The following is a 24,614-nucleotide window of genomic DNA, read 5'->3' as shown; positions in this document are numbered from 1 at the left end:
AGCCACAGTCACCTGACCTACCAAGTGGAAAAATATCCCCAAGCCCAGGGGACAGCAGAAGGGAGAGAGCAGAGAGGGCAGACAAAAATGTCAGGGAGGCAGACCTACTTCATCTAGTCTGAGTTGAACATTCAAATTTTTTACAAACTTTTCTCATTTCTTGACTCTCTTTTAATATACAAACCTACACAGATACTTTCATTTGGGCAGTGCCAATATTATTGGTGATCTCCACTGGGGACCTCCACTGCAGTATTTTTGATAATGCCCAAGAAACCCCACCTTCCCCTGGACTCCTGTTTAACACTGTATTTTTCAGTAAAAATGCCTTTTAGCTTTAGAACTCCTAAATCTTTGCTCAGGAAACTGGAACTAAGTATGTCTATAAAACGCTGCCACAAGCTTTCATTTCCAACATTTCAGTATTTGGAGGGAAGACCCTGATGAAGCTCAAGCCATGATTTTATGATACAGGGTTCAGAGTACTCATTTTCGTCTATGCATTACCCCTTCAGCTGCCTTCCCCCAGTGTTTGTAGGGCTGCCCTGTGAGCCACAGTGAATCAGCCAGAGGTAGAATTAACTCTCTTCCTTTAAATCAGCGATCCAGTCCCTTGTGTCACCTCACAAACACAGAAATACAGAGAGAAAACAGTGTGGGAACATGACCAAGCAGCTGGGGGAAGGTGAAGCAGTGGGAATTACTGAAACATGATCACTGCCAAAGCCTCCCTGTTAAGAAAATGCAAACTCAGTAGGGAAAAAGAAACATAGAAAGACCAGATTTGTTTCCTACTAAAATGATTTTCCAATGTAAGTAAACTGTTAGCTAGAATTACATGCACTGATAAACCAAGGGAGGAAATACAAATGTGTAATACGTATAAACCACACCATGGGCTGCAGCTATGATTGCACAACCTTCATCTTGGTATTTGCTGTCTTTTTTTCAGAAATTTGTGCCTGAAACATTAGTTCTCCTTCACTACTTTTACTGCAATGACCTCTATATTTTAGAGCAATATTTGACAAGAAAAGCAGCTCAGTTACTGAGAGCCATACTGTCTCCCACATGTCATTTATTAACAAGATCCATGACTTTTTTGCCCTTGGATTTCACAGCAGCTGCTGCTGCACTGTGGTGATGAGCTGTTGAGACTCAATAGACATCAGATTCTGGGGGGAAAGTATTTCAATAATTATAGATTTTATAAAGCTCTACCATCATTTGTCCAGTCTCTCCTTTCTGTTTCTAAATCTTTCACCCTGGGCTGATGTGCCTTTTTCTGTCTTAATATTTCTTCTGCAATGAAGTCAAGGTGCCGCTTCTTTGCTACCTTTCATGTATATCAAAAAAGCAATGACAATGGGAGAAGGAAATGCAGCCCCTCTCCCAGATCCAGTTCTCAGCTTGTGGCAGAAACAATTTCAGGAAGATTCCAATGAGCTGTCATAAAATACACTTCATCATCCTCCAGCAGAAGCAAATCTAAAGTCAACTTGCTGTCTAAGAGCAGTAAAGGATGGCACTCTAGCACTGTGCGGGACTTCTTTTTTTCAGAAAATCATACAGGCATAGAATGGCCTGGGTTGGAAGGGACTTTAAAGATGTTCTAGTTCCAACCATGGCAAGGACACCTTCCACTGGACCAGGTTGCTCAGAACCCCATCCAACCTGGCCTTGAACACTTCCAGGGATGGAGCAGCCACAACTTCTCTGGACAACCTGTGCCAGGGCCTCATCACCCTCACAGGAAGGAATTTTTAGGAATTTTTCCTAATCTCATCTAAACCTACCATCGTTCAGTTTGAAGCCATTTCCCCTTGTCCTGTCACTCCAGGCCCTTGTCAATAGTCTCCCTCCATCTTTCCTGTGGGCTCCCTTCAGGTGCTGGAAGGCCATAATTAGGTCACCCCAGAGCCTTCTCTTTTCCAGGCTGAACAATCCCAGTTCTCTCAGCCTTTCCTCATGGCAGAGCTGCTCCAGCTCTCTGATCATCCTGGTGCCTCCTCTGGGCTGGCTCCAGCAGGTCTCTGTCCTTCCTGTGCTGGGACCCCAGAGCTGGATGCAGCACTGCAGGTGGGGTCTCAGCAGAGCGGGGCAGAGGGGCAGAATCCCCTCCCTGCCCTGCTGCCCACGGGGCTTTGGATGCAGCCCAGCACACGGGGGGTTCTGGGCTCCCAGAGCACACGGCCGGGGCATGTCCAGCCTCTCACCCACCAGCACCCCCAAGTCCTTCTCCCAGGGCTGCTCTGGATCTGTTCATCCCCAGCCTGGATTTATACCTGGTGTTGCCCTGATCCAGGTGCAGCACCTTAGACTTGGTCTTATCAAACATCATGAGATTCCCATGGGCCACTTCTTGAGCTTGTCCAGATCCCTCTGGATGGCGTCCCATGCATTTGTCTTTTTTTGATAAAATTAAAGAAAACACCCCAAGAAAACACAATGAAAGAAACAATCAAAACTGCAGAGATGTGTTTCAACACAGTAGCTTCTGGAAGATTACTTAGCTCTCCCATAAATAATCCCACTTTGACATGTAGGAATGTGCTCTACGTAATTTCCGTCAATTGTGGAAATTCCCCAGACGATATGATCGACCTCTTCTTCCCAGTGGTGCCAACCAACAGAAAAACAGGCAACGGGCAAAAAGTGACACCGAGGAACTTCCACCTAAACTTGAGGAAGAACTTCACTGTGCAAATGAACACATACTGGAACAGGTTGCCCAGAGAGGGCGTGAAGTCTCCCTCGCTGCAGATATTCCATAGCTGTCTGGATGCAATCCTGTGCCATGTGCTCTGGGATGACCCTGCTTGAGCAGGGAGGTGTGACCGGATGACCCACTGTGGTTCCTTCACACCGTACCCAGAACCTGTGATTCTGTGACGGGTTGTGGCTTCACCTTCGGAGCGCCAGCAGAGCCCTGGCCGGGTTTTAGTCCCGGTTCCTGAACGGAATCGATATTCCATCACTGTACACTTGTTTTTTTAGCCCTCACCTCTAACCAAACCTAGTCTCCCCAGAAGCCGGGCTTGCTCTGCATCCCTGCTCTCACCAGGTGCGAAGGCGCTCTGGGTGAGGCACCGCGGGCAGCCCCGGCCGCGGCAGCAGCAGCGCCGCCACAGCGCCCGCCCGCGCGACCGCCTTCCCCGCGCACACCCCGCCCGCGCGGGGCAGACCAACTGCTGCGGGGGGAGCGCGGCCGCTCACCGCCGCTGTGCCCGCTCGAAGGCCCGGGAAAACCGGAGCTCCTCGCTCATCCCGCCTCGCCGCCCGGTTCTGAGGCGACTCCAGCCGCTCGGGTGCGGCGGGGCTCCGCCCGGGCCCCGTGATACCCCCCGTCCCGCCGTGCCGTGGTGGCGGCCGGAAGCGGCGGGCGGTGCCCGGCGCCGAGAGCTCCGGCGGCGGCGGCGCGGGCGGGCGGACAAAGCGCAGCGGGGCCGGGGCGGGTGGCGGTGAGCGGGGTCGGGATTTGGGATTGGGGTAGGAAATGGGGTAGGAAATGGGGGAGAGCCGGGGATATCGCGGTACTGGTGGTGGCGGGGCGTCCGCGCCGCTGGCGCGCGGAGGGAGGGAGGGGGCAGCGATGATGGAGGTGGTGATGGAGTTGCGGGGGAGCAGGACGGGATGGGACGGGGCAGCCTCCGGGCGAGGGAAGGGGGAAGTCTCGGTCCGTGCCGGCCCCGCTGTGCGGCCTGGCCTCAGTTTCTCTAAAGGGAAAACTTTCCCGGGACGCTCCCGCCCTCGTTCCGCCCCTGCCCTCCCCCTCCGCGGGCGCGGAGCTACGCCCGAGCGGCTCCCGGAATAACCCTCCCGTCCCTTGTCGCCGCCGTCCCCCTCCCCAGGGCACTATGAACGAGGAGCAGTTCGTGAGCATCGACTTGGACGATGACAACATCTGCAGCGTCTGCAAGCTGGGCACCGAGAAGGAAACCCTCTCCTTCTGCCACGTCTGTTTCGAGCTGAATATCGAAGGTAAGGTGGGAGCAGGAGCCATCCTGGGCCAGCCGGCCGGGGCCTGAACGCAGAGCCGGCTCCTCTGAAAGCTTCCATCGAGTCGCAGGTTTGGAAACGTGTATCTGTAGAAAGTTTTAAATCAGTTTGTTTTCTAGCTCGTTTCCGGTAAAGGTGGGTGCTGCTCCTCCAGATGTGAAGGTGAGCCCCCCTTTCCAGAACCTCTGAAATGCCCTGGTGTTTATTCTGTCGCCTGGCATTAGAACTCTGATGTTGAACTCGGGATCTGAATCACGTTCTGCCTTTATTCAGCGGGTTTGCTCAATAATTAGAGAGGGGTCTATAAAGCAAGCTTAAATTGCAAGTTTTAAAGCGTAATATTTGGGGTTTTTGGAAGCAGATCACGTTGCTTTCACTAGAAGTACTCGGAATTATTTCTTTTTGTTTTCATAAAGTGTTGGTATGTGTAGTATCATAAAATGAGGTTCAATATTAAAGCTTCCTAAGGTCTTCAAATTGTAAAGTAGGAATTTTGGCCATCTCTTAAAAGACTAATCTTGTCAAACCATTTTGGCCTCCAGAATAGTATTTTTAAAATTTTAAACCTGTTTGGCAAAGAATTTACCCATCTTGTTGCTTTTCTTCATGCATGAATGAGCAGTAGATTATCTTTGTCCCTTTTTTACGTCAAATTGCTTGGCGTTGGAGCAACAAAGTAATTTCTTCCACTTACATAGAGTGCTCTTTGCCAATTATATGTGGATAGGACTACCTAGAGTGATTTCTGTTGCTGTGAGGCTATTGAATATGAAGATCTTAACAGTGTTATGTGATTAGTCCTGTATCTTGATAACGGATAGTAGACTTTTGTTGCTAGTACAGGCAGTGTATTTCAATCTGAACCATACTTTGATATTTCAGTAGTAATTGCCATGTTTTATGCTTTTGTTTAGAAGAGACATGCCTGTGTACTTGCACTTCTTGTTAAAACTCAAGAGCAGCTGTCTAAACTAAGGCAACCGGTCAGTCTGTTTGACTTTTCTTATTGCTTTTAGACTTCTCAATATGGAGAGAGGCTTTTTCTCTCTCTAGGCTTTAAAAACATACTGACACAATGATAATTAAGTACTTCCATTACATTACTAATCTAGTTTTGTTTTGAAAGTGTTGAAAGTGGTAGAGCACATTAAAAATTTGCTGGATGGTTCCTGTGCGCTGTTGTTTCAGATAAGGTGTGGATTTGTCAAAGCTGCTTGTTATGGCTGTGACTTTACAAAAAGATCATGTGTTTTAAGTGGAATAGCTTTTTTTTTTTTGGCTCTAAATAGCCTTGATAGTAGGAAAGACTTAATCTGTGCAAAGCAGACAACTTTGCATAATCTTCTAAATTTTCAGTTAATTTTAAAAGGCGGCTATTTGGAATAGAATAGTGATGAAAGCTCCCCTGAAGTTATATGAACCATTGCAATTCTTTTATTTTGCATAATAAAAGTATACATATCTTTGATCATTGTAGCGTCAAAACGCCTCCATTTCTGATAGTCCGTCTTTTGTGTGCCACTTTGAAAAGATGTACTGTTACTGCTCATAGGGAGGGGAAGCTTAAAGGTGGCAGAGGCTGTGTCAGTGACTTTTTATGAAGAGCCATTTTAAGACTTCTTAGCTTAACTACTGCATGAGTCAGCTCTTTACCATACCTATGGTCACACTCATCCTACTTTGGACATATCTCTACATTCCTGTATTTTTTTGTGACAAAGACTGATTTTTACACATCTAAAATAAGTCTTTTGGCAGCTCTGGGTGCAGCATGAATTGGATAATTCACTAAGCACAATGTTATACTGGATATTTTCATACTGACCTTCTGGTTATGTTTTAGTGGAGTTCAGATGCATTATAACTTGTTGAACAGAATCAGCTGCAAGTTGAATCAACTCTTGTAGATGTGTTATCCCACACTTACAAATAGGTGTCAATCTCACTGATAGTTTGTCTTTTTATTTAGCATCATATTTAAAACTGCCAGCAATTAAAACCCATACATATATATTAAGTATTTCAGGAAGTGAACTAGGCATTTCTAAAAAGATATTCATGCAACAGCTAGGACAGGCTTGCTCATTTTCGGTGTTGATGTGCATGTGGAACTGCTCCCTCAGAGAAGCAGGAAATAGCTGCTGGTGGAGAGCAGGCAGGCTATTAGTCACAGCTCAGCATCTTGCAGGATGCTTGAGTACTCCCACTGTTTGCAGCACCCTGTTAACTTCCATGTGTTAAGTGCTGTCTGACTTAATTGGAATGTATGGCACCTCTTCCATCTTTCCTGACCGAGCAGTCTGCACTAGGAGCTGGGTCAGGATAGAAAGGAACATTACAGATGGATGTGCTTGGCAATCTTAGGTTTGCAGTTGGACTCAATGATCTTAAAGGTCTTTTCCGACCTAAATACTTATGGTTTGTAAGTTTAGGTAAGAAATTCTGGAAGTAGGTTTCCCAGTTTTCTTTTTTGAGTAGAGCATCATGTTCTAATGCTTTAACAAAACTGATGAGGACATTTGTGTTTCCCCTCCTGCCAGCAGCGTCTGACTGCTTAAAGCTGGACATGGCAAATCCATGCACTGGGAACTAATGCAGCTGAACCCACCTTGAAACAGACTTTCTCAGGTGTATATGAGCAAAACACTACAGAAATGTAGCTGCACTTAATTACAGTGTAATCTAGTGATGGTGAGTCTTTGCATCTCCTGGCATCTGTGAGTTCAGCAGCTGTACAGGTTTGCCTGTCTCTCGATGGTGGTGTTGTTGATTCGCTTGGGTCAGTAAGAGGAGGAATTAGAAATGGGTGACTTGGAGACCATCCCCATCTGTAATAATGACTTCTGTCTGGATTAATGTTGTGGCATGGCTCAGCCCTTACTTGCCTGACACTGGGGTGTTTATTTGTAACCTTTATTATATTTGCACTGTAGCTTGGTAATGTTACATAACTGAGGGGGAAAAATTTAGTTTCTCTTATAGCTCTGTAAAGGATACTGCTATACAGAAAGCTTAATCTGTGGACAGTCTTGATTAAGTAACTGTTGAATTTCTGAATAAGGAAGTCAGTTACTGTATCATAAAACCTTTGCTTTTATCAGATATCAGGTCTCCATCATGATATTTTTAATAGTAGATTTTTAGTCTTTGTGAAATAAAATGAGCTTAACCTAAATTGTGATTATGCTTCTTTACCAAGTTCAGTGAAGTCACAGAAACTGCTGGTTTGAGTGCAGTTGGGAGATCAGCTGTGGTGTCTGTCCCAGAATTTATTCAGGAGTGATATATATGGATTATAGGATCTATTTCTCTGAAGCTGTCTGAAGGAGTGGTAGCAAGGGGAGAAGAAAAGAGAACATGGGCGTTGGAATAACTAAACCCAATATGCAGGTTTAAACTTAACCCTATTAAATGTCATCAACCTTTCTTGAACGAGGCAAGAGCAACGCGCCTCAGGAGAGTTTAGTAGTTCTGGTCTTCAGTCTAAAAGGGGTAGGAGCAATGTTTCGTTTTCCCTGGAAAGGACTGTATTTTTTTTCCTGTTGCACTGGCTCATCCAGCTCACTTAGAGGATTCACACGCAGGGAAGCTGAGTGGACTAAGACACACATAAATACTTCTGTTGCCAAACTAGCTTTTGTGTCTGAAGGATCGCTGTCAGGTGATTTAACACAACAGAATGCTAATGTGCTTCTTAAAGTTTAAAATACGCAAATTATTTACGTGTGAAATACTAAACATTTTGAGAAATGAAGCTGATTCTGGACAGCGTTTGTAAAGTTCTAGATGGGGTTTAGAATATCCTGGTAGGGTGGATCTGCTGGAGTTTGATGTTGGCTTTTGTTTGCTTTGTGCAGATGAAGTGAACATCAGAGATCGTGCATTGTTTGTTTTTCTGAGTAGGTGTCACAGTAGTAATCAGGGGATTGAAACAGGAAATGTTTTAAATTCTTACATGACTGGTTTTGCTTCAGGCAGGAAATCACGTGTTGGGTGTTAGTTGAAACAAAGTTCTTCTTTTTAATTTCATCAGAATATGAGAAAGTGATTAACTGAGCTCTGCTAGCAGAGATACAGTACTAACAACAGATCTGCAGTGATACCTCGAGGGTGAGGAGAATGCATGAACACTCCAAAATACACATGTGTACATGTATATAAACTGTCTGTAAATGTATACATCAACAAAACAAAATCCTCTGCCTGAATATGGTGTTTTGAAGCTCCACTTGTAGTATTTCCAAGTTGTGTATGCTCCATCCCTAGAAGTGTTTTAAGGACAGGTAAGATGGAGCTCTGAGCAGCCTGGTCTAGTGGAAGGTGCCCCTGCCCAGGGTAGGAGGTTGGAATGAGATGATCTTTAAGGTCCTTCCCAATCCAAACCAGTCTGTGGCTCTGTATCCCATGTCTCACCCCTCACCCAGCAGCAGCCAGAGGGTCCTGTCCTGTGCTGCTTAGAGGTGTTCAGGTTTCTTCCCATGGGAAGGCATTGCACACAGCAATGTGTCCTGGGATCCTCTGGACACCTGTGGAAATCCCAGCTTCAACATCTTAATACTTAAATGTTTTTGTTCAAACATCACACTTGGAAGTCTGCAATAATTGTGACTTACCTTTACATTATTTTTCATAGTGTATCTGTCTTTAGCTGGGTTTATGCTGGTATTTCTTAATGCAGAATTATTTAAAAACCTGATGATTCCTCACATTCAAGGGTCGTAATGGAGACAAACAGTAATAGAAGTGGAAAATCTGATTGTTTGAGATGATTTTTTTACTCTTTTGCTTATCTGGTGCTGCCAACTACAGTACCATCTTGGAGAATGCTGGCTGACAAGCAAACTGGCTCACTTCCATTTCTGTTTAGAGCTGAGCAGCTGAATAGCAAATGACAGTTCCCATCTCAGGTCTTGTAATACAAGAGACAATGTGTAAGTACTGGGCATCCATTCCCCTGATTTATGTTGAGATAGTTAGATTTCCATGGTCCTTCGAAGTGCTGATAGACTCAGCTTTTCAGGCAATTTCAGCATCAGGTTAGTGCATCTCAGTTTCCAGGCTGACCAAGGATGCTATAAATAAGTCTGTCTTACCACATAGCTTTTTTCCTGTTAAGGTCTATAAAATCTTGTATAATATCCTCATTCTGTGTTCATTTAAAATAAAAAAAAAAATAAAAGGAGGGTGTGGGTTTAGTTGTTGCAAACTGTGAACTCGAATTTCACTTTTTTCCTTTTTACACCCTACAGAAGAATATCTCACTGCAATAAAATGTGTTGTAAGGTGTAGTTGAAAGAATTGGAAATTGCTGTGTAATTTAATTCTGTTCCAGAATATTACACATCCTTATTTTTTCAGTGTTAATGAAAAGATAAACAGTAAAATAGATTATTCTGGTGATAAAAGCTAAAAATTTCCATCATTGCCCTTTAGACTAGACAGATGAGAACTTGTTTCAAGGTAGCATTTGCAGGCCAGGGGTATGACTCATTTCTGCAAACTTGAATGGACCTGTGAAATTAGCTGCAGTTTCCACTAAAGCTCAACTATGTATTCAAGTCTGAACATGATTGGAGATGCTGTTCTTGCTCTGAAAGCTTAATGGGCATCACTGAGTAATGTCAACCTGTGGGTCTGGTTCAATAAGTACATTTTTGCATTCTTAATGTGTAAATCTGGGAGGTTTGCCCATGCAAACAAGATAATTGAGTATTTATGTTACCTGGCATCATCCAGACTACAGAAATACTGGCTCATGACTTCCACTCTCTTCTAGGTCTGTTTAACTGATTTTTCTTACAAAGTATGTGACATAATATTTTCTGTAGTAAAGTTTTCATCAGAATGCATTGCTTTGCTTGATACAGGAGCGAAATCTCTTAGTGAAGTAGTTTATAAGGAACATGACTCTTGAAAATATATTTAAGGGGCCAGCTGGATCTCTGTTCTGTCTAATATAGTATGTCTTTGCTCTGTGCTAAAATATAAATGAGCTGATAGAAATTAAGTGGGAGGTGATTTGTGTGCACACTTGATGTATGGAAAGTACTGGCATTATCATATGAAAGCAAGGAGAGAACTTTAATTTATGAACAAGATAATATCTAGTCTTTACAAAGTGTCTGGTTTTAGAAGTTAATGAATGGCACTGGCATTTTCCTTCTAGCCACTCTAATAAATCATAAGATTTAACTCTCAAATGAGATTGCATGTAAACCCTTAAAAATAGCAGTTGGTTTTACGTCTTGTCAGGCAGATGTACTGGAGATACACATCGCTAATGATCCTGCTTTTCAGTGTTGGCAGAATTGTACAGCTGAAGGATATCAGTTTTCCCCACCCTTGTCATTTAGACGTGGATAACTTGTTGTCTTAGGTCATCATGGACTGCTTTTGTTTCATGTATTTTGAGCAGGTCTTGGGATATGCTTTTCTGGGACCTCCCCCTCCCCCCCCTTCAGCACTCTTGGTAAACAGCCTATACAGCAGTGGCTTAAAATAGACAGACAAGAACGTTTAATGTCATGGGAGGCATTTCTGTGTGCTGCAGCTCTTGGCCCTGCACACTAGGTAAACCACACTTGAGCTCATCTGAGCGTTGTGTTCCTTGTGGACACTCGCAGATGTCTGGGAGCTGTTCCATGAGCTGGCTGAACTTCTCTGTTTACACAGTGAGGTGGACAGCTGAGGGGAGCAGCAACTGGAACATTTCAGAACACACAGTGAAGACCAGGGTTCTTAAAGCGGGCAGGCACAGGCAAGGGCTCTTGCTTACTCTAGGATTAAAGGGGAAGAGCAGACGTGTCTGTCACAAATCTCTCTGGAGGTCACTATTTCAGATGAGGTGAATTGTGCCTGAGAAGCATTTCTTCACTGGCTGTGAAGGCAGGTCTCCACAGCCAACTCAAACTGGAGACAGAAGAGATGGTCAGGTATAAATCTTACCCATAAGTATTTGTAAATTCTTTTAAGGGGTTTTAGGTAACTAATGGCATAGTACAAACTTGTCATCGACTATTCATGTGTCTAGAAGTATTCTTGTTCATCTTATATTCAGGGGGGATTTTCCACTTCAGCTGCTATTCACCATTGCAAAAACCAATTAGTTTCCAGCATTACATTAGAAATTGCTAAGAAGGCAATGCAGGTTTTCTTTAATGTTATTTCCAACTGATTGAGCTGAAAGACCAAATAAGAAGTTTGGTTGTTTTTTTTAAAAAGAGAACAGCAAACAAATGAAAAAAACCCACTGTTGAAGATAAACAAGTAGGCTAATGATCACTGATTTATTTTTTCTGTGCAAACATTTGTGAAGGAATGTGAAATAATCTTGGTATTCAAGAACATTCATTTTGAAAAGGACTTGTTGATTACTATTGTAATCTCCAAATAAGACTATTCTAGCCAGCTTTATATAAACTTGAGCAAACATTTCAATTTAGTTCTGTATCTTTATAATGAAGAAGAGTTATACATAGCTCTCAGTGAATCAGTTGCAAAGGCAGAAATAAGGTCTTTGTAGGTTTCTTACCCTCAAAAAAACCAGAAAGCAAAAAACTTTATTATGACGGAAACTCATTTACTTTCAAGTACAAATGCCTTAAAATGGGGTAGGATTTGTTGAGAGGTGATTGCACACCTGGTTATCTGGTAAATATTCTCCCTGTTCTCTACTACTTTACAGTTATGAATAAGTAGAAGTTACAAAAACGTGTATTAAACTGCCTGATCCCTGGTCATGCATTTACAAAAGCACTTTGTAGGAGTGGATTAGGAGTCATGTTGACTGCCTGCCTTGCATAGCTTAGAAATTGAAATAGTCGGGGTTCCGGTTAAGGTGTTTTTTGCCTAAGCATTAGGCACTTATGTAGGAAGTCCTGTTCTTCAAGTCAGTATACAAAGATATTGTTGAGTGAAGTGATACATTCATATTTCGTATAGGACACATGAGTTACTAGAGTCAGAAACAAATAATGTAACAAATTGTAAGCACTTACACCGTTTCATGATTTGTTTGGAGGTTTGGCATTAGCCTGTGAATCAGGTGCACTTGAGGAATGATTTCTGGCATGAGCTTGTTTCCTAATAGCATCTGTGCTGTCTTAAGTTCTTAAGTTTGTTAGATGTGGTCTTCTAGATATTAGTAAATTTTGAGGGATTTTTTTCCCCTACAGATTAAACTTTTCTACTCTGGGTGGTTGTGGGCTTTTTTTTTGCTTTTTGAGGTTTTTTTTCTTTCTCTGAAAAAATAAATATGAAGCCTAGGACATACTTGGACATAGTCTGCAATCCTGTTCTTGGAAAGTAAGACAAGGAGCAAATGTACACATACCTGCTGATGGGGGGGAGGAGGAGGGAAATTGATGGGTTTATGATTGCAGACTTGAAGAACCAGACAAAAAGTAAGAAAGATTGACGTTGATATTGGCAAACAGAAATGTGGAGACAGAACTGAAACCCTGTGAAAGTCCCCGAAACTCACAATAGCTGTTAACCAAAATTACACTGTTGCTTCTTGTTTTGTACAGAAATCTTGCTGTGCTTTATTCGTTTCTTTGTGTAGTGTTGAATAAAGTAAGGTGTGTTCTAAAACTGCATCATCTTTATGTATCACTTGGTTCACTCCAGCTCACCAGATTGTAGCTTTTTCTGCAGTTGTGATGAAGGGAAAAATATGAAGTAATCTGAGTGAAGTATGAAGTCTTCCCGACAAGAAATGGACATCTTTTCTGCCTCATAAAGCTGATGGTATTGCCCTCAACAGAAGGATTTGTTCCAAAGAACCATACCCTTACTTGCGGTAATTCTGGTGTGTGATTGCTAGTTTGTGCTGGCACAGCAGCTGCTGTCCCTGCTCAGCTCTTCCAGAAGGTTATGGCTGATGTTCTCTGCGTAGGAAGGTACTAATTGTCACCTTAGGACAAAAGAGAGATTGATGGTTGTTTTAGTTTTGTGTGTGTTTGTTACAGTAAAAATCCAAGGCAATTACGTGAAAGCTGAAGCAGTTCTGTAGCAGTTCTGTACAAAAGTGGTTTGGTTTTGCACATTTTCAGTTCCTTACTTTATTCAAGATTCCTTAGGTAAGACCCCTTTTGTTTTTTTTCAGTGGAGTAAGAGAAGGGGTAGGATGTAAATTCTGGTCTTGTGTACTGGAAGTGTTTTGCAATAACATGCCCTAAGCTCAGAAAGAGGGACATTGCAGCCGATATGTGGCATATAAATAGCAAAGCTTAAACTCTTGAAGTAATGTGGTTTTTTCTTCTGTAATAATTGCTCATTTCAGGCACTCTATTATTGAGTTCAGATAAAACAGATTTCTTTGCGCAGCATGCCTCTAGAATGGGGAAGTTAGCAATATTCAGAACTCTTAAAAGATAAATTCATCAGAAGGAAAGACTTGAATAACCTTGAACTTAAGACTTGGACATAATTCAGTTGGGGCTTCATAAAGTCACGCTGCACTTGTTCTTTTTTTGTGTAACAGTTTGCGTGTTGGCTGTTTTGTGTGGTCTCATGCTCCTCTCCTACTGGACAAGTCATATTTATTCTCCTTAAAATAATGAAGCAGCCTCAAAGGAATTCCTTTAAGTGATACTGTCAGTATTCTGTCACTTGCTGTGCAGGTGTGTTTGTTAGGTGGGTTCCTGAGCATTATTGTATGGAAAATTGCGCAAAACATGTTTTTCAGCCCATTGACTGTTTTCTGTAAGTAAAAGAAAGCACTACAAGCAGCAGCAAAGTAGAATGTTGAAGAATCACTTGGGTAAAGCAAATAACATTGAACAAATCACTCTGGTTTTCTAGGGTTTGTAGTGTTGTGAATATATTTGCCTTATAATTTCAGTTGACAGTGTTTGCTTTCCGTTGATGGCTTAAAGATTTAAGGTTTCCTTTATGCTACTTGAGTTGAGCAGGCTTGCTCTATCTAAAGAGTGCTGATAAGTCATGAAAACAAATGAGTTGTCTTTCCTTGTTTTCACTAGAAATGGTTGTTGGGGTTTTTTAAGTCTCTGTAAAGACAGAGAGGGAAAACAGCATTTCAAGTAGGCAGCAGAGCATGCAGCGCTTAAGAAAAATTGGTGAATATCTGTTTGCTGAAAGAGGTTGAAAGGTATTTTGAAGAGTGGAGTGAGAATCTTGACTGCCCACTGAAAGGGGGCACAGAGTGTACTTTACTCCAGAACTTTGTTCTTAAAAGGTGCCTCTAGTTAGTTATGTGAGTTTTGTTTCTTCTAATAGTTATCTCAGGAACAGAAGGAACATCTGTTTTCATGACTTTACCTTTTTCCCCCTGCTGCTAAGAACAAAATAAATTCCACTGCTGTCTTCTTTTATTTTCCACTTTTTTTAGACATTTTGACCCATAAATTGTGTGCACTCTCAGAAACTCAACCAGAAGATAATGGACTTAAGTTTCAGTGCTGCCCAAAGAGTGGAAAATCAACAATTTATAATGGCTACTCTTAGTGTTTGAACTCCCCAGCTTCAAACAGCAGTTACCAGCAAGGAGATAATCAAAATGAAGTTCTTGGATTTGTTTTCACTGGATTCATGTTAAGAATTTTACTTTTCAGATTAGTTTTGAGAGTAGTGTGTGATTTTGTGGTATTCCGTAACTTAAAAAAACACTGTATCATTTGTTAATCGTTTGGGGTGGGGAGATTAACCTTTACCACAAGAATTTAAGAGGTAAATTAGGAACTGAGAATTGTAACATGTAGCTTTCTGCTAATTGTCTGCTAATGTCTCTATTTCCAGATTTTGTTACCTGTTGCATTTCATGGTTTTTCTTTTACTTTAGTCACTTTGAGTAGCTAAAAGGTAAGATGGCTGCAGCTTGGTTCACATTGCCTAGATTCAGAGGTCCAATTACACTGTTTGTTGGTTTAAATACTTTGGCATTGAGCACTGTCAACCAGTGGGTCACAGGTATATTATTGTTATTTTCAGTGACAAACTTGTTAGACAGGATTGTTTTTCATTGTATTGGGAACCTCCCAAGTAGTATAGGGGGTGTTGAGATAAATGGCTAACTGTTCATTACTCTGGGCTTGGGTTCTGAATTTACTGTGTAGGTGAATCTGAAGAAAAATAAATATCCCCTGAAGTTGCAGAAAGTAATTTTGTACTAGGGCACTATTAACTTTCTGGAATAGTCATTTCTCATACCATCTGTGTTCACTCACCAACTGCAGATCTTCACAGATTGTGTTCCTTTTTAACCTGTCAATCACTAGCAGTTACTTAGAGGTTTAAGTTACCTGCTGTAGCTATTTGAACAGTCTTTGAGGGAGGATGAGCAAAGAGGAGAATAAACATCTTGTGTGATGTCATGGTTTAACCCCAGTGGGATGAGGAGAGAATCTCAGCTCGTGGGTTGAGACAAAGAGAGTTTCAAAGGGAGAGCAAAAGCTCCCCATAGAAGCAAAGCAAAATAAGGAATCCATTCACTGCTTCCCATGGTTGGGCAGGTGTTCAGCATCCCCAAGAGAGCAGGGCTCTGTCACACATAGCGGTGGCTTGGGAAGACAAATGCCATCACTCCAAACATTCCTCCCCTCCACCTTCTTCCCCCAGCTTTATACACTGAGCATGATGCCATATGGTGTGGAATATCTCTTGGGTCAGTTGGGATCAGCTGTTCCAGCTGTGTCCTTTCCCAGCTCCTTGTGTGCCCCCTGCCCACTCGCTCTCAGGGTGGTGAAAGAGGCAGAAAGGGCCTTGACTGTGTGTAAGCCCTGCTCAGTGATAATGAAAACACTGCAGCACAAATCCAAAACACAGCCCCATATCAGACTGTGATAAAACTTAACTCCATCCCAGCCAAAGCCAGCACACCTCAAATGAATTTCAGGGCCGTTTAATGTTGGCAAGCATCGACAGTATTAGAGCTTGCTTCCCTAGTTAAGCTGCAGGCTTGTATTAGTGCAAAATAATAAACTATGACTGAAATCTGAGTTACATTTGACCACTTGAATGAGATAGGCCTGCACCCTGCAGTATTTGAGCAGATGGCTCATAACATTGTGCATACAAGATGGGAGCTTATATGAGTGCTGTCAAAATGCTCTTCAGGATCGTTCTATAGAACTTGCTGATACACATTTGGGTTTATTTTACTTCTGCAGCTTATACTCTTGTGTGTAGGGGTGCTGCAATGTGTGTGGAGTTGTCAATTTGCTTCATCTCTGTCACCATCCAAGAGGCACACGCTGAAGTCCTGCACTAGAGATTATGGTGTGCAAAACGCTTTGCATGCCAAGGACTCCAGCCTGAGGGAAACTACACAAATTTTGGACTGTGAGGTACCCTTGTTTGCTTCAGTGAAAAGACTGTTAGTAGGAAAGCATCACTGAAGTTTTTGTTTTCTTGGTTGCTTGTGAGTAAAGATTTAAAAAAATTAGCAGTAAGTGAACTTCTTTCTATTGTGTCTTTACAGGAGTACCAAAGTCGGATCTTCTACATACAAGGTCTTTAAGGGGGCACAGAGACTGCTTTGAAAAATTCCACTTAATAGCCAATCAGGACTGTCCACGATCAAAGCTCTCTAAAAGTCCTTATGCAGAAGTAAAAAATATCTTGAGCAAAAAAATTAACTGGATCATACAGTACGCACAGAACAAGGATTTAGACTCTGATTCTGAAAGCTCAAAACCATCCCAACACCAGCTTTTTAGCTTCAGACATCAGACTGATAGAAAATTACTCCCCCAGTTTGACTCCCCAGTACCTAGATATTCTGCAAAATGGATAGATGGGAAATCTGGAGGCATCTCAAGCTGCTCACAGACTCTGCTGGAACGAAGAGAATCCACTGATTTCAGACTTGGTGCTACCTTCTGCTGCAGCAGTGTTTTGTGGTCCAACCGCAACCAAGTCCAGAAAGCTGAAAAAGCTGAAGGTGATTCACCTGCCAGTGTTCATAGGAGACATCCTCAGCACAGCAGGGAGGAACGTGAGTATACATCTATTTACACACAGCCTAGCAAGCATGGGCATTCTTTCAAATACCTATTGACCACTTCACGTCCCCACAGGGCCTTAATGCTCATCCTGAAGTCCAGAGTGTAAAATCTGTGAGGAAAAAGGCTACATGGCTGAGCAAATAGGGTGGTTTGGCTGGTGGGATTTTTTGAATTCTAGTCTTAGCTATAGCCCAGTGTGATACAGGACATGCCTAATTTATGCAAAGAAAAAGTCATTTCAGTATCTCATTCATGGAAGTTGTACAGCCCTGCCTGTGAAGGTGGAGGTTACGCAGATCCTGCAAATCTCTCTCTTCTTGAATTTGCATAGTGCCCTGAGTTACATTTTACAGAGAGCTGCCCTAAGCAACAGGGGAAATTGGATGTCACGTAGCAGAGCAAACTTGTGGAACAATCTTAATAGTAGCAGACTTTGCTTGTGCATTTTACTGGATTTGTTTTTTCCTTGTGTTTGTTGAGCATAAGAAAATGAGAAGCCCCTTATGCCATCATGTCCTCTTAAAGGCTGTAGCAGAAGACCTGAGCCATATTTTGATGACTGGGACGATAGTGAAAATAACAGAAAATTAGTTTTCCTGTTGTTTAAGATCACTAGAATCTTTAGAAAAATCTAGGATGTTCTAGTGTCTCTGGAATCAGGCTGCATGAAATAGGTTCCTAGAGGTACATGCTGTTACCATCCTGGTTTTAGGCAGTACTTGGTCCTGAACTGGTGTATGTCCACTCTTACTTTTGTAGATGAGGAAAGTAGTTGGAGAGGGTTTCTGAATTTCAAAAGACCCAAGAAAGAAAGCAAAAACACTGCTAAAAACTGTTAAACACTGTTCCAGGGAAAAACAAGTGATGAAAACCAAGGTAATAATGAAATTCAAATGTCAGAAGAGTCAAGAGAAAGAGGTACTGTAAAAAGTTGGAATTGGCTTCTTTAGGCTTCCATTTTTTTTAACAAACTGACAACTCTGTCCTCACAAAGCTGAGTCATATCTCATTCTCTATAAAAGGATTTTACTTAACTGCTGCATGATGTGTCATGTTGCATTTGTAGTGAATTAGTAGCCTTAAAGCCATAAATCAAAACAGATACACTGGACTGTTTGACCACCTGTCCGCTGGAGTCATAAACTGGGATTACATAAATCAGGACAGCAGTTAACAGAGGAATTATGAAAGCTTGACCTGCTTTATGGGGTGGTCTAACTGAAGTTAGTGACTTGGAATTTATCTCCAATCTTTGGTTTCGGGACAGGAACATAAAGCTGCATTGAGCACAATAACAGGTTTTTTCTTCTGTTTTGACTACATAATGCGGCTTTGAGGCATTTTTGCGTGTATTTTGCAGTATTTACCTTTAAAAGACATTCATTTGGAGGCTCTGTGATTGTATAAAGCTTGTATTTTAGATGAAAACTTAGACTGCCAGAATTAGGTACCTTCTTACTGCAGTACTTTCACTCTTAACAACATACCTGTCTACCAAAAAAAGTATTAATGGAACTGTAAATAGCTTGGCCAATATTTCTTTAGAATTTACCTCAGCTGTGGATAGAATAATATTTTACCATTTAAATTCAGTGCTTGGCCTGTCTGCTAGATGTCAAAATGTTAATGAAAATACTGAAGAAAGGGGAAGTAACATCTTTCCACTGGGTATAAAAGAGGGAAAAAAATCTTGTCCCTTTTATTAAATTAAATATTAAATTTGGTCGGGGTTTTCACAGTGTTTAAAGGGTGTTAAAATGTGAGAAGGGACTTTTCAGGTGTATTAATAGCTGAAGGTAGGAAGGAGCACCATTTTACCTGGCTGATGGAGGGGAAAGGTGAATCTATTTCTCTCTTAACTGGGATTATGTCTTGAGTACCAAGTCTTAGCTATTGCCAGCTTCTTTGGTTTGGCAGTACTGTCAGCAATTTAACATCCCACAACTGCCAGCTGTGAAAAAGTTTGAAAGGGAAGGATTAGGATAATCAAATAATCCAGTGGGTAGGTAAAACCCATCTTTGTCAGAACTCTGGACTTTAAATTTGCCATGTAGAAACCTTTTGCACAGAGAAATCGCTGAAAAAAGCTGCACCATCGTTTTTTCTCAAGTATGAAGTGAGAGCTTTGCTAAGCTGCAGCAGAAGCAGCTTAGCTAAAGTTTAAAAACAGTATTTTAAAATTGCAAGGTCTTAAAGCTTGTGCCTGTGCCCTGTACCCCCTGTGGTGTTCAGATTGATGCTTTTCACCGTGGTGACAAGGGCATCTCAGCAGCAGGCAGGGCACCATGCGTGTCCAGTGCAGGGTTCAGGGAATCTTAGGAAGCAGGTCAGTGCTTCCCTGCTGTTGATCAAGGGCAGTGAAGAATACGTTCGCAGTTCCCTCCTTTGAGGTTTAACGTGTGTGTTCTGTGAGGATGATCAGTACACACAACCTGAGATACAGAAGGGATTTTGAATGATACAGAGGATCTTTGAGTTCTCACCAGGAGCACAGAAGGAAACCTGTTTTTACATGCTGGTTTTCATATCAAACCAGGATTGTCCTTCATCATTTGTCACTGAGATACTCAGTGGAAACTGTAAGTTATTCCTGTGTGCATAAAGCACAAACCTTGATAACCAAAACAGGGAGCCTCATGGTAAAAATTCTGTCAGGAAGTTGCTTCTTGGAGGCTGGGAAACAGGGCAGGACTTACCTCAGAATTGTCCCCTTGCCCACAATTAAACAGATGTGCTCGCAGGGGTTACACTGGGGAAATCATGTTTTGCAGTCAGAGGAGGGTATAGTATTTAAATGTGCCAAGCAGTTCTGATTCTGGATGCTGCTGTTTTCAGGGGTTGATTTTCCACCTTTTTGTCATTGAAGAGAGGTCTTTCCAATGGAGTAAATCCTTGTCTGTGTCAACATTAAGAAGAGAATTTTCAAACTTTCCTCAAATAACTGATAAATACTGTTGTCTCTGGCTTACTGCCATGCATCTGTTGATTATTAGGATGCAAATAGGAGAAATCTTGAGAAAATAGGAGTCTGCTTAGGGATGCTTATGTGACTTTGGTAGTAGTAATAACAGATTTTATTGTTGCAGTGACTACAATGACTCTAGGAGAGTTAAAGCAACTTAATGAAAAACTGCTCAAGCAAATCCAGGGTGAGACTTTTTCAATACTCTTTGTTTTGTGTTTGTTGTGCTTTGTAATAACAAAAGGTCTGTTTATAAAAAAGAAATTTTGATTGCTGTTCTGTCAGTTAAGTTTTTTACTAAAGTCTCTTGTTTTACATGGAAATACATGATATAGAGAGATTTCTAGGTGCTTTCATGATGTAATCTGCTTTGGTGCTGCAAACTGGCACAGTATTTTCTTTAAGAATTTGACTAGAACCATAGAATTCTTAAGGTTGAAAATGACCCTTAAGACCATCAAGTCCAGCCATTAACCCAGCACTGCTAAGTCCCCCACAAAACCAAGTGGTTCCTAAATGCCACATCTCCATGTCTGTTAAATCCCTCCATGGGTGGTGACTCCACCATGTCACTGGGGAGCCTGTTTCAGTGCATGGCAACACTTTCCATGAATAAATATTTCCTAATATCCAATCTAACTTTACCTGGTGCAACCTAAAGCCGTTTCCTCTTGTCCTGTCACTTGTTATCTGAGAGAAGAGCCTGATCCCACCTGGCTCCACCCTCCTGTCAGGCACTTACAGAGAATGATAAGGTCCCCTATGAGCCTCCTCTTCTCCAGGCTGAGGCCCCTCGGCTGCTCCTCATCACACTTGTGCTCCAGAGCCTTCCCCAGCTCCACTGCCCTTCTCTGGACTTGCTCCAGCACTTCCATGTCCTTGCTGTGAGGGGCCCAAAACTGAATGAACAGGATTTGAGGTGTGGCCTCAGCAGTGCCCAGCACGGGGATGATGGGATGATCTCTGCCCTGCTCCTGCTGCCACACTGTGACTGATACAGGCCAGAGTCAGCTTTGTTCTGAGTTCTAAACTGATCCACCTTGGCTCAGGTTGCCCATAACTAGAAACTAAGTGATCCTGTTCTGTTTGCAATGCATACAAAGCTGGGCTGGAACCAGGAGAAGCAGAGTTCCTGTGCGTGCTCCCACTTAAATGCCCTGCCTCTTCCCTAGTGTTGTTTGTCCCTGCTCCCTACGCCTGTGTCGGTGCAGGGAGCGAGTGCATTGACCCGCTGCTGTTGTTGCAGACGTGTTTGAGGAGCTGACACAGCAAGTCCAGGAGAAGGACTCCCTGGCCTCTGAGCTCAACGTCCGCCACATCGCCATCGAGCAGCTGCTGAAGAACTGCTCCAAACTGCCCTGTCTGCAGATGGGAAGAGCGGGGATGAAATCCAACATCCCCATATGAAGGGAGACAGCTTCCAGCCCCCCCAGAGAAACTGTCCCTAACAGCATTGACGACCATTAAGTACAGCTGCACCCATATTTAGAAGCTTTTAAGAAAACTTGGGCAGCTTTCTCTTTGTATTCATAATTTGTGGGAAGTCTTATTCCACTTTGGGTTTAACAAAAAGGGCAAATATTTTGGGTATTAAAATCTACTGTAATAAGGTTTATTCACACTTGGGGATTTTTTTTTCCCATAATTACGCATGAGACTTGAAATGAATTCTGTGTTTTGTTTATAATAAAATTGTTTCTAGCAAAGAATGACCTGAAGCCTGTAAACCTGCCTCCTTCGTACAGAGGACAAAATAAACATTTGACTTTTGATCAGGTCAGATCCTGTTACATCCAAGAGAGCTTTAAGAGGAGAACAGTATTAATGAAACTCATGTTTTCTTATTTATTATGAGCAATATTTTATTATTGAAATTTTGTACTAAATAAATATCACTATTTTAGGTACTTTTCCAGATCTCTTTATAAAAATGTCTGAATTACTCTGTGTTAACGTTTATGCCTTGTGTATGATTGTTTATCCTTTTTCAGGTCTGTATCTTTCATGATACAATTTTAGAAAGTATTGTTTCCCAAAGAGATGAATTTCACATGCTGAAGAAAAAAACTCTAGTGGTGTATCACTTATTTTTATCAGCTTTATAACTGAAGGATTTGGTTCATGAGATGTTTAAAAAAAGCACAGCACTTGCTTTAAATTAAGAAAAGAACCCATACTTTGGTTTTAATGCATAGAAGTTGAAGTTGTTTTATATGTGTGAAATTTTCAATGCTGAAAAATAACTTTGATGAAACTCAATAAATTTGTAATACTGCAGTGCTTTGTTATGATTTCTTTATAAAGTTGCATCAGGCTGATAAAGTGGTTTAATTCTGAAATGCAAGTAGTAATGATACATTATAAATCAGAACAGCCTTTGCATTTTTTAAACCTACATCAGTCTACCATGACAGGAAATCTCAGTCTTCGCCAAAAATTATGCAGGGCTGCATTTGAGTAGCTGAAAGTTGCTGAGTTGCACTGAAAAAATCGGGGAGGATGGGATGAGTGGAAAATACAGGCATACACACAAAAAAGTTAAAAGTCTCTGCTTTCAGCTCTTTAAGTAAAAATGGAGTAACTTTTGTAGCTGAGCTGAAGGCATGAGTAGCATGAAGAAAGGTTTAGGTTTGATTTTAAACTGAAGCTGAGAAATAAGCCAAATTTCAGAGTAGGTTTATTGATTGGCCTTTGTATGGTGATAACTGGGTCACATAGGACAGGTTGGTTTGTGTTTTTATTATTTTTTGTTGTTTTCTTCCATATCCTCCAGCTGTTCCAAAGCCCCCCCACAAATGCATGAGAAGGTCTTGAGTTTGTCTGTGTATTTTGTGTTTCAGGAGGGGAAAAAGTCAGTAGCATCATTGCTTGTGTATGCAAGTGGACTTAGGACTAAGTGGGCCCTAGAAAATCCCTACTTGTAATTGTCAGAAGATGGATTAATCTCCATGTCCAAGTCTGTTTGTAAACCTTGTTGATTCAGTACCAAGGTAAGGATCAGGTGAGAGAAGTATCACTGAGAAGGACCTGAGCGTCCTGGTGAAGAACAAACTCTGAGCCAGCAGCGCCCTTGTGGCCAAGGAGGCCAGTGGAATCCAGGGATGCATTAGGAAGAGCGTTGCCAGCAGATCAGAGAGTGATCCTGCCCCTCTGATCAGCCCTGGTGAGGCACATCTGGAGTGCTGTGACCAGTTCTGGGCTCCTCAGGACAAGAGAGGCATGGAGCTCCTGGAGCAGCTCCAGTGGAGGTTACAGAGATGATGAAAGGATGGAGCATCTCTTTTATGAGGAAAGGTTGAGGGAGCTGGGGCTGTTCAGCCTTGAGAAGAGATGACTGAGATGGGACCCCATCCATGTCTGTCAGTGTCTGCAGGGAGGAGTCAGAGCATGGACCAGGCTCTGCTCAGTGGTGCCCAACAATGGCACAAGAGGCAATGGGAGAAACTGATACCCAGGAAGTTCCACCTGAACATGAGGAAGAAATTCACTGTGCAGTGACCGAGCACTGGAACAGATCACCCAGAGAGGGTGTGGAGGCCCTCACTGGAGATATTCCAGAAGTGTCTGGATGCAGTCCTGTACCGTGTGCTCTGGGATGGCCCTGCTTGAGCAGGGAGGTGGGACCTGATGACCCACTGTGGTTCCTTCCCACCCAACCCATTGGGGGATTCTGTTACTCCTACCTGTGAAGTGGCCATCGTGCAGTCTGAGGGAGGCTGGATTTAGCATTCCCCAGATGTCTGATCAGACTGATGAGGGTCAATTTCAGTTCAGCTGGATAGTGAGGAGAACTAAGTTATACTTAACACTTCTAGTGTTTGCTTTTGTGGGAATTAAATGTGGAATATCTACATTTTGAAGTCCTTACTATGATTTGAAGCATTTTATTTTTGTTACATTAGATAGGTTATTGATCCAGACAAGGTTGAGGGGGGATTCTTTTGTTTTTAAGAGGAATTATATTAGGAATGTTGACTGTGGGGACACGTAAGCCATGGAGAAGCAATTTTTTTTGTGCTTTGCCGCAGTAAGATTGTGACTTGGGGGAAAGCTAAGCGTACACCTGGCACACATGGTGAAAAATTAACTGTATAGCTTTTTTTTCTCAGGCTCAAGTTCGAGAGGGGGTCAACACATACCCCAGTGTCTGTCAGCTCTGAACTGCATTTGCTGCAGCACATCTCTGTAGCCCAGAGGATTTCAAGAGGACAGGCATGGCTATAAGAAAATGTGCAAACCATCACATGTGTGGAGGATTTCTTTCCTCATTGCTTTCCTGACTTTCACTGGAAAATATGTGTGGTGTAAATATAGAGTTAAATGCGAGCTGTTTACCTAGATCTTGCATTAAATTTGAGTTGCTTCTGTATATGAAATGTTGAGTCTCCAGTATTCAGTATTCAGTTCAGAGATGGATGTATTTTGAGAGCAAGTAGTGAACAGTCTTTAAAGAGGCCAAGGGGAGAAGGTTTGGATTTGTGAAATTGGTGTTTGAGGCCATGAACACCTGTCAAATCGACCTGTTGGAGAGAGGACAACAAGATCATCAGAGGGATGGAGCACCTCTCCTATGAGGAAAGGCTGAGAGAACTGGGATTGTTCAGCCTGGGAAAGAGAAGGCTCTGGGGTGGCCTAATCGTGGCCTTCCAGTACCTGAAGGGAGCCCACAGGAAAGATGGAGAGAGACT

The 24,614-nt window shown here is 42.4% G+C and overlaps 1 protein-coding gene across 1 annotated transcript; it reads left to right on the top strand.

Moving 5' to 3' along the window:
* Positions 1 to 3,427: 3,427 nt before the first annotated feature.
* Positions 3,428 to 22,203, top strand: C2H21orf91 (chromosome 2 C21orf91 homolog). The gene is made up of 5 exons (XM_048294272.1): positions 3,428 to 3,461; positions 3,852 to 3,981; positions 16,439 to 16,954; positions 20,051 to 20,113; positions 21,173 to 22,203. The coding sequence occupies exons 2-5, from the start codon at positions 3,858 to 3,860 to the stop codon at positions 21,331 to 21,333; spliced, it is 864 nt and encodes a 287-aa protein (XP_048150229.1). The 5' UTR covers positions 3,428 to 3,461; positions 3,852 to 3,857; the 3' UTR covers positions 21,334 to 22,203.
* The last annotated feature ends 2,411 nt before the right edge of the window (positions 22,204 to 24,614 follow it).

The sequence above is a fragment of the Corvus hawaiiensis genome, chromosome 2 (assembly GCF_020740725.1).
Source record: "Corvus hawaiiensis isolate bCorHaw1 chromosome 2, bCorHaw1.pri.cur, whole genome shotgun sequence".
In the NCBI taxonomy this organism is placed as follows: Eukaryota; Metazoa; Chordata; class Aves; order Passeriformes; family Corvidae; genus Corvus; species Corvus hawaiiensis.
The sequence above is the reverse complement of the archived record's forward strand: the minus strand, read 5'-3'. Positions and strand labels throughout refer to the sequence as shown.

What these genes read in the sequence shown, in the direction of transcription:
- C2H21orf91 (XM_048294272.1), top strand. Translation starts at nt 3,858, where the DNA reads ATGAACGAGGAGCAGTTCGTGAGCATCGACTTGGACGATGACAACATC. An exon ending in TTTCGAGCTGAATATCGAAG is followed by an intron (nt 3,982 to 16,438) that starts GTAAGGTGGGAG and finishes GTGTCTTTACAG; the next exon opens with GAGTACCAAAGTCGGATCTT. An exon ending in TCAGCACAGCAGGGAGGAAC is followed by an intron (nt 16,955 to 20,050) that starts GTGAGTATACAT and finishes TTATTGTTGCAG; the next exon opens with TGACTACAATGACTCTAGGA.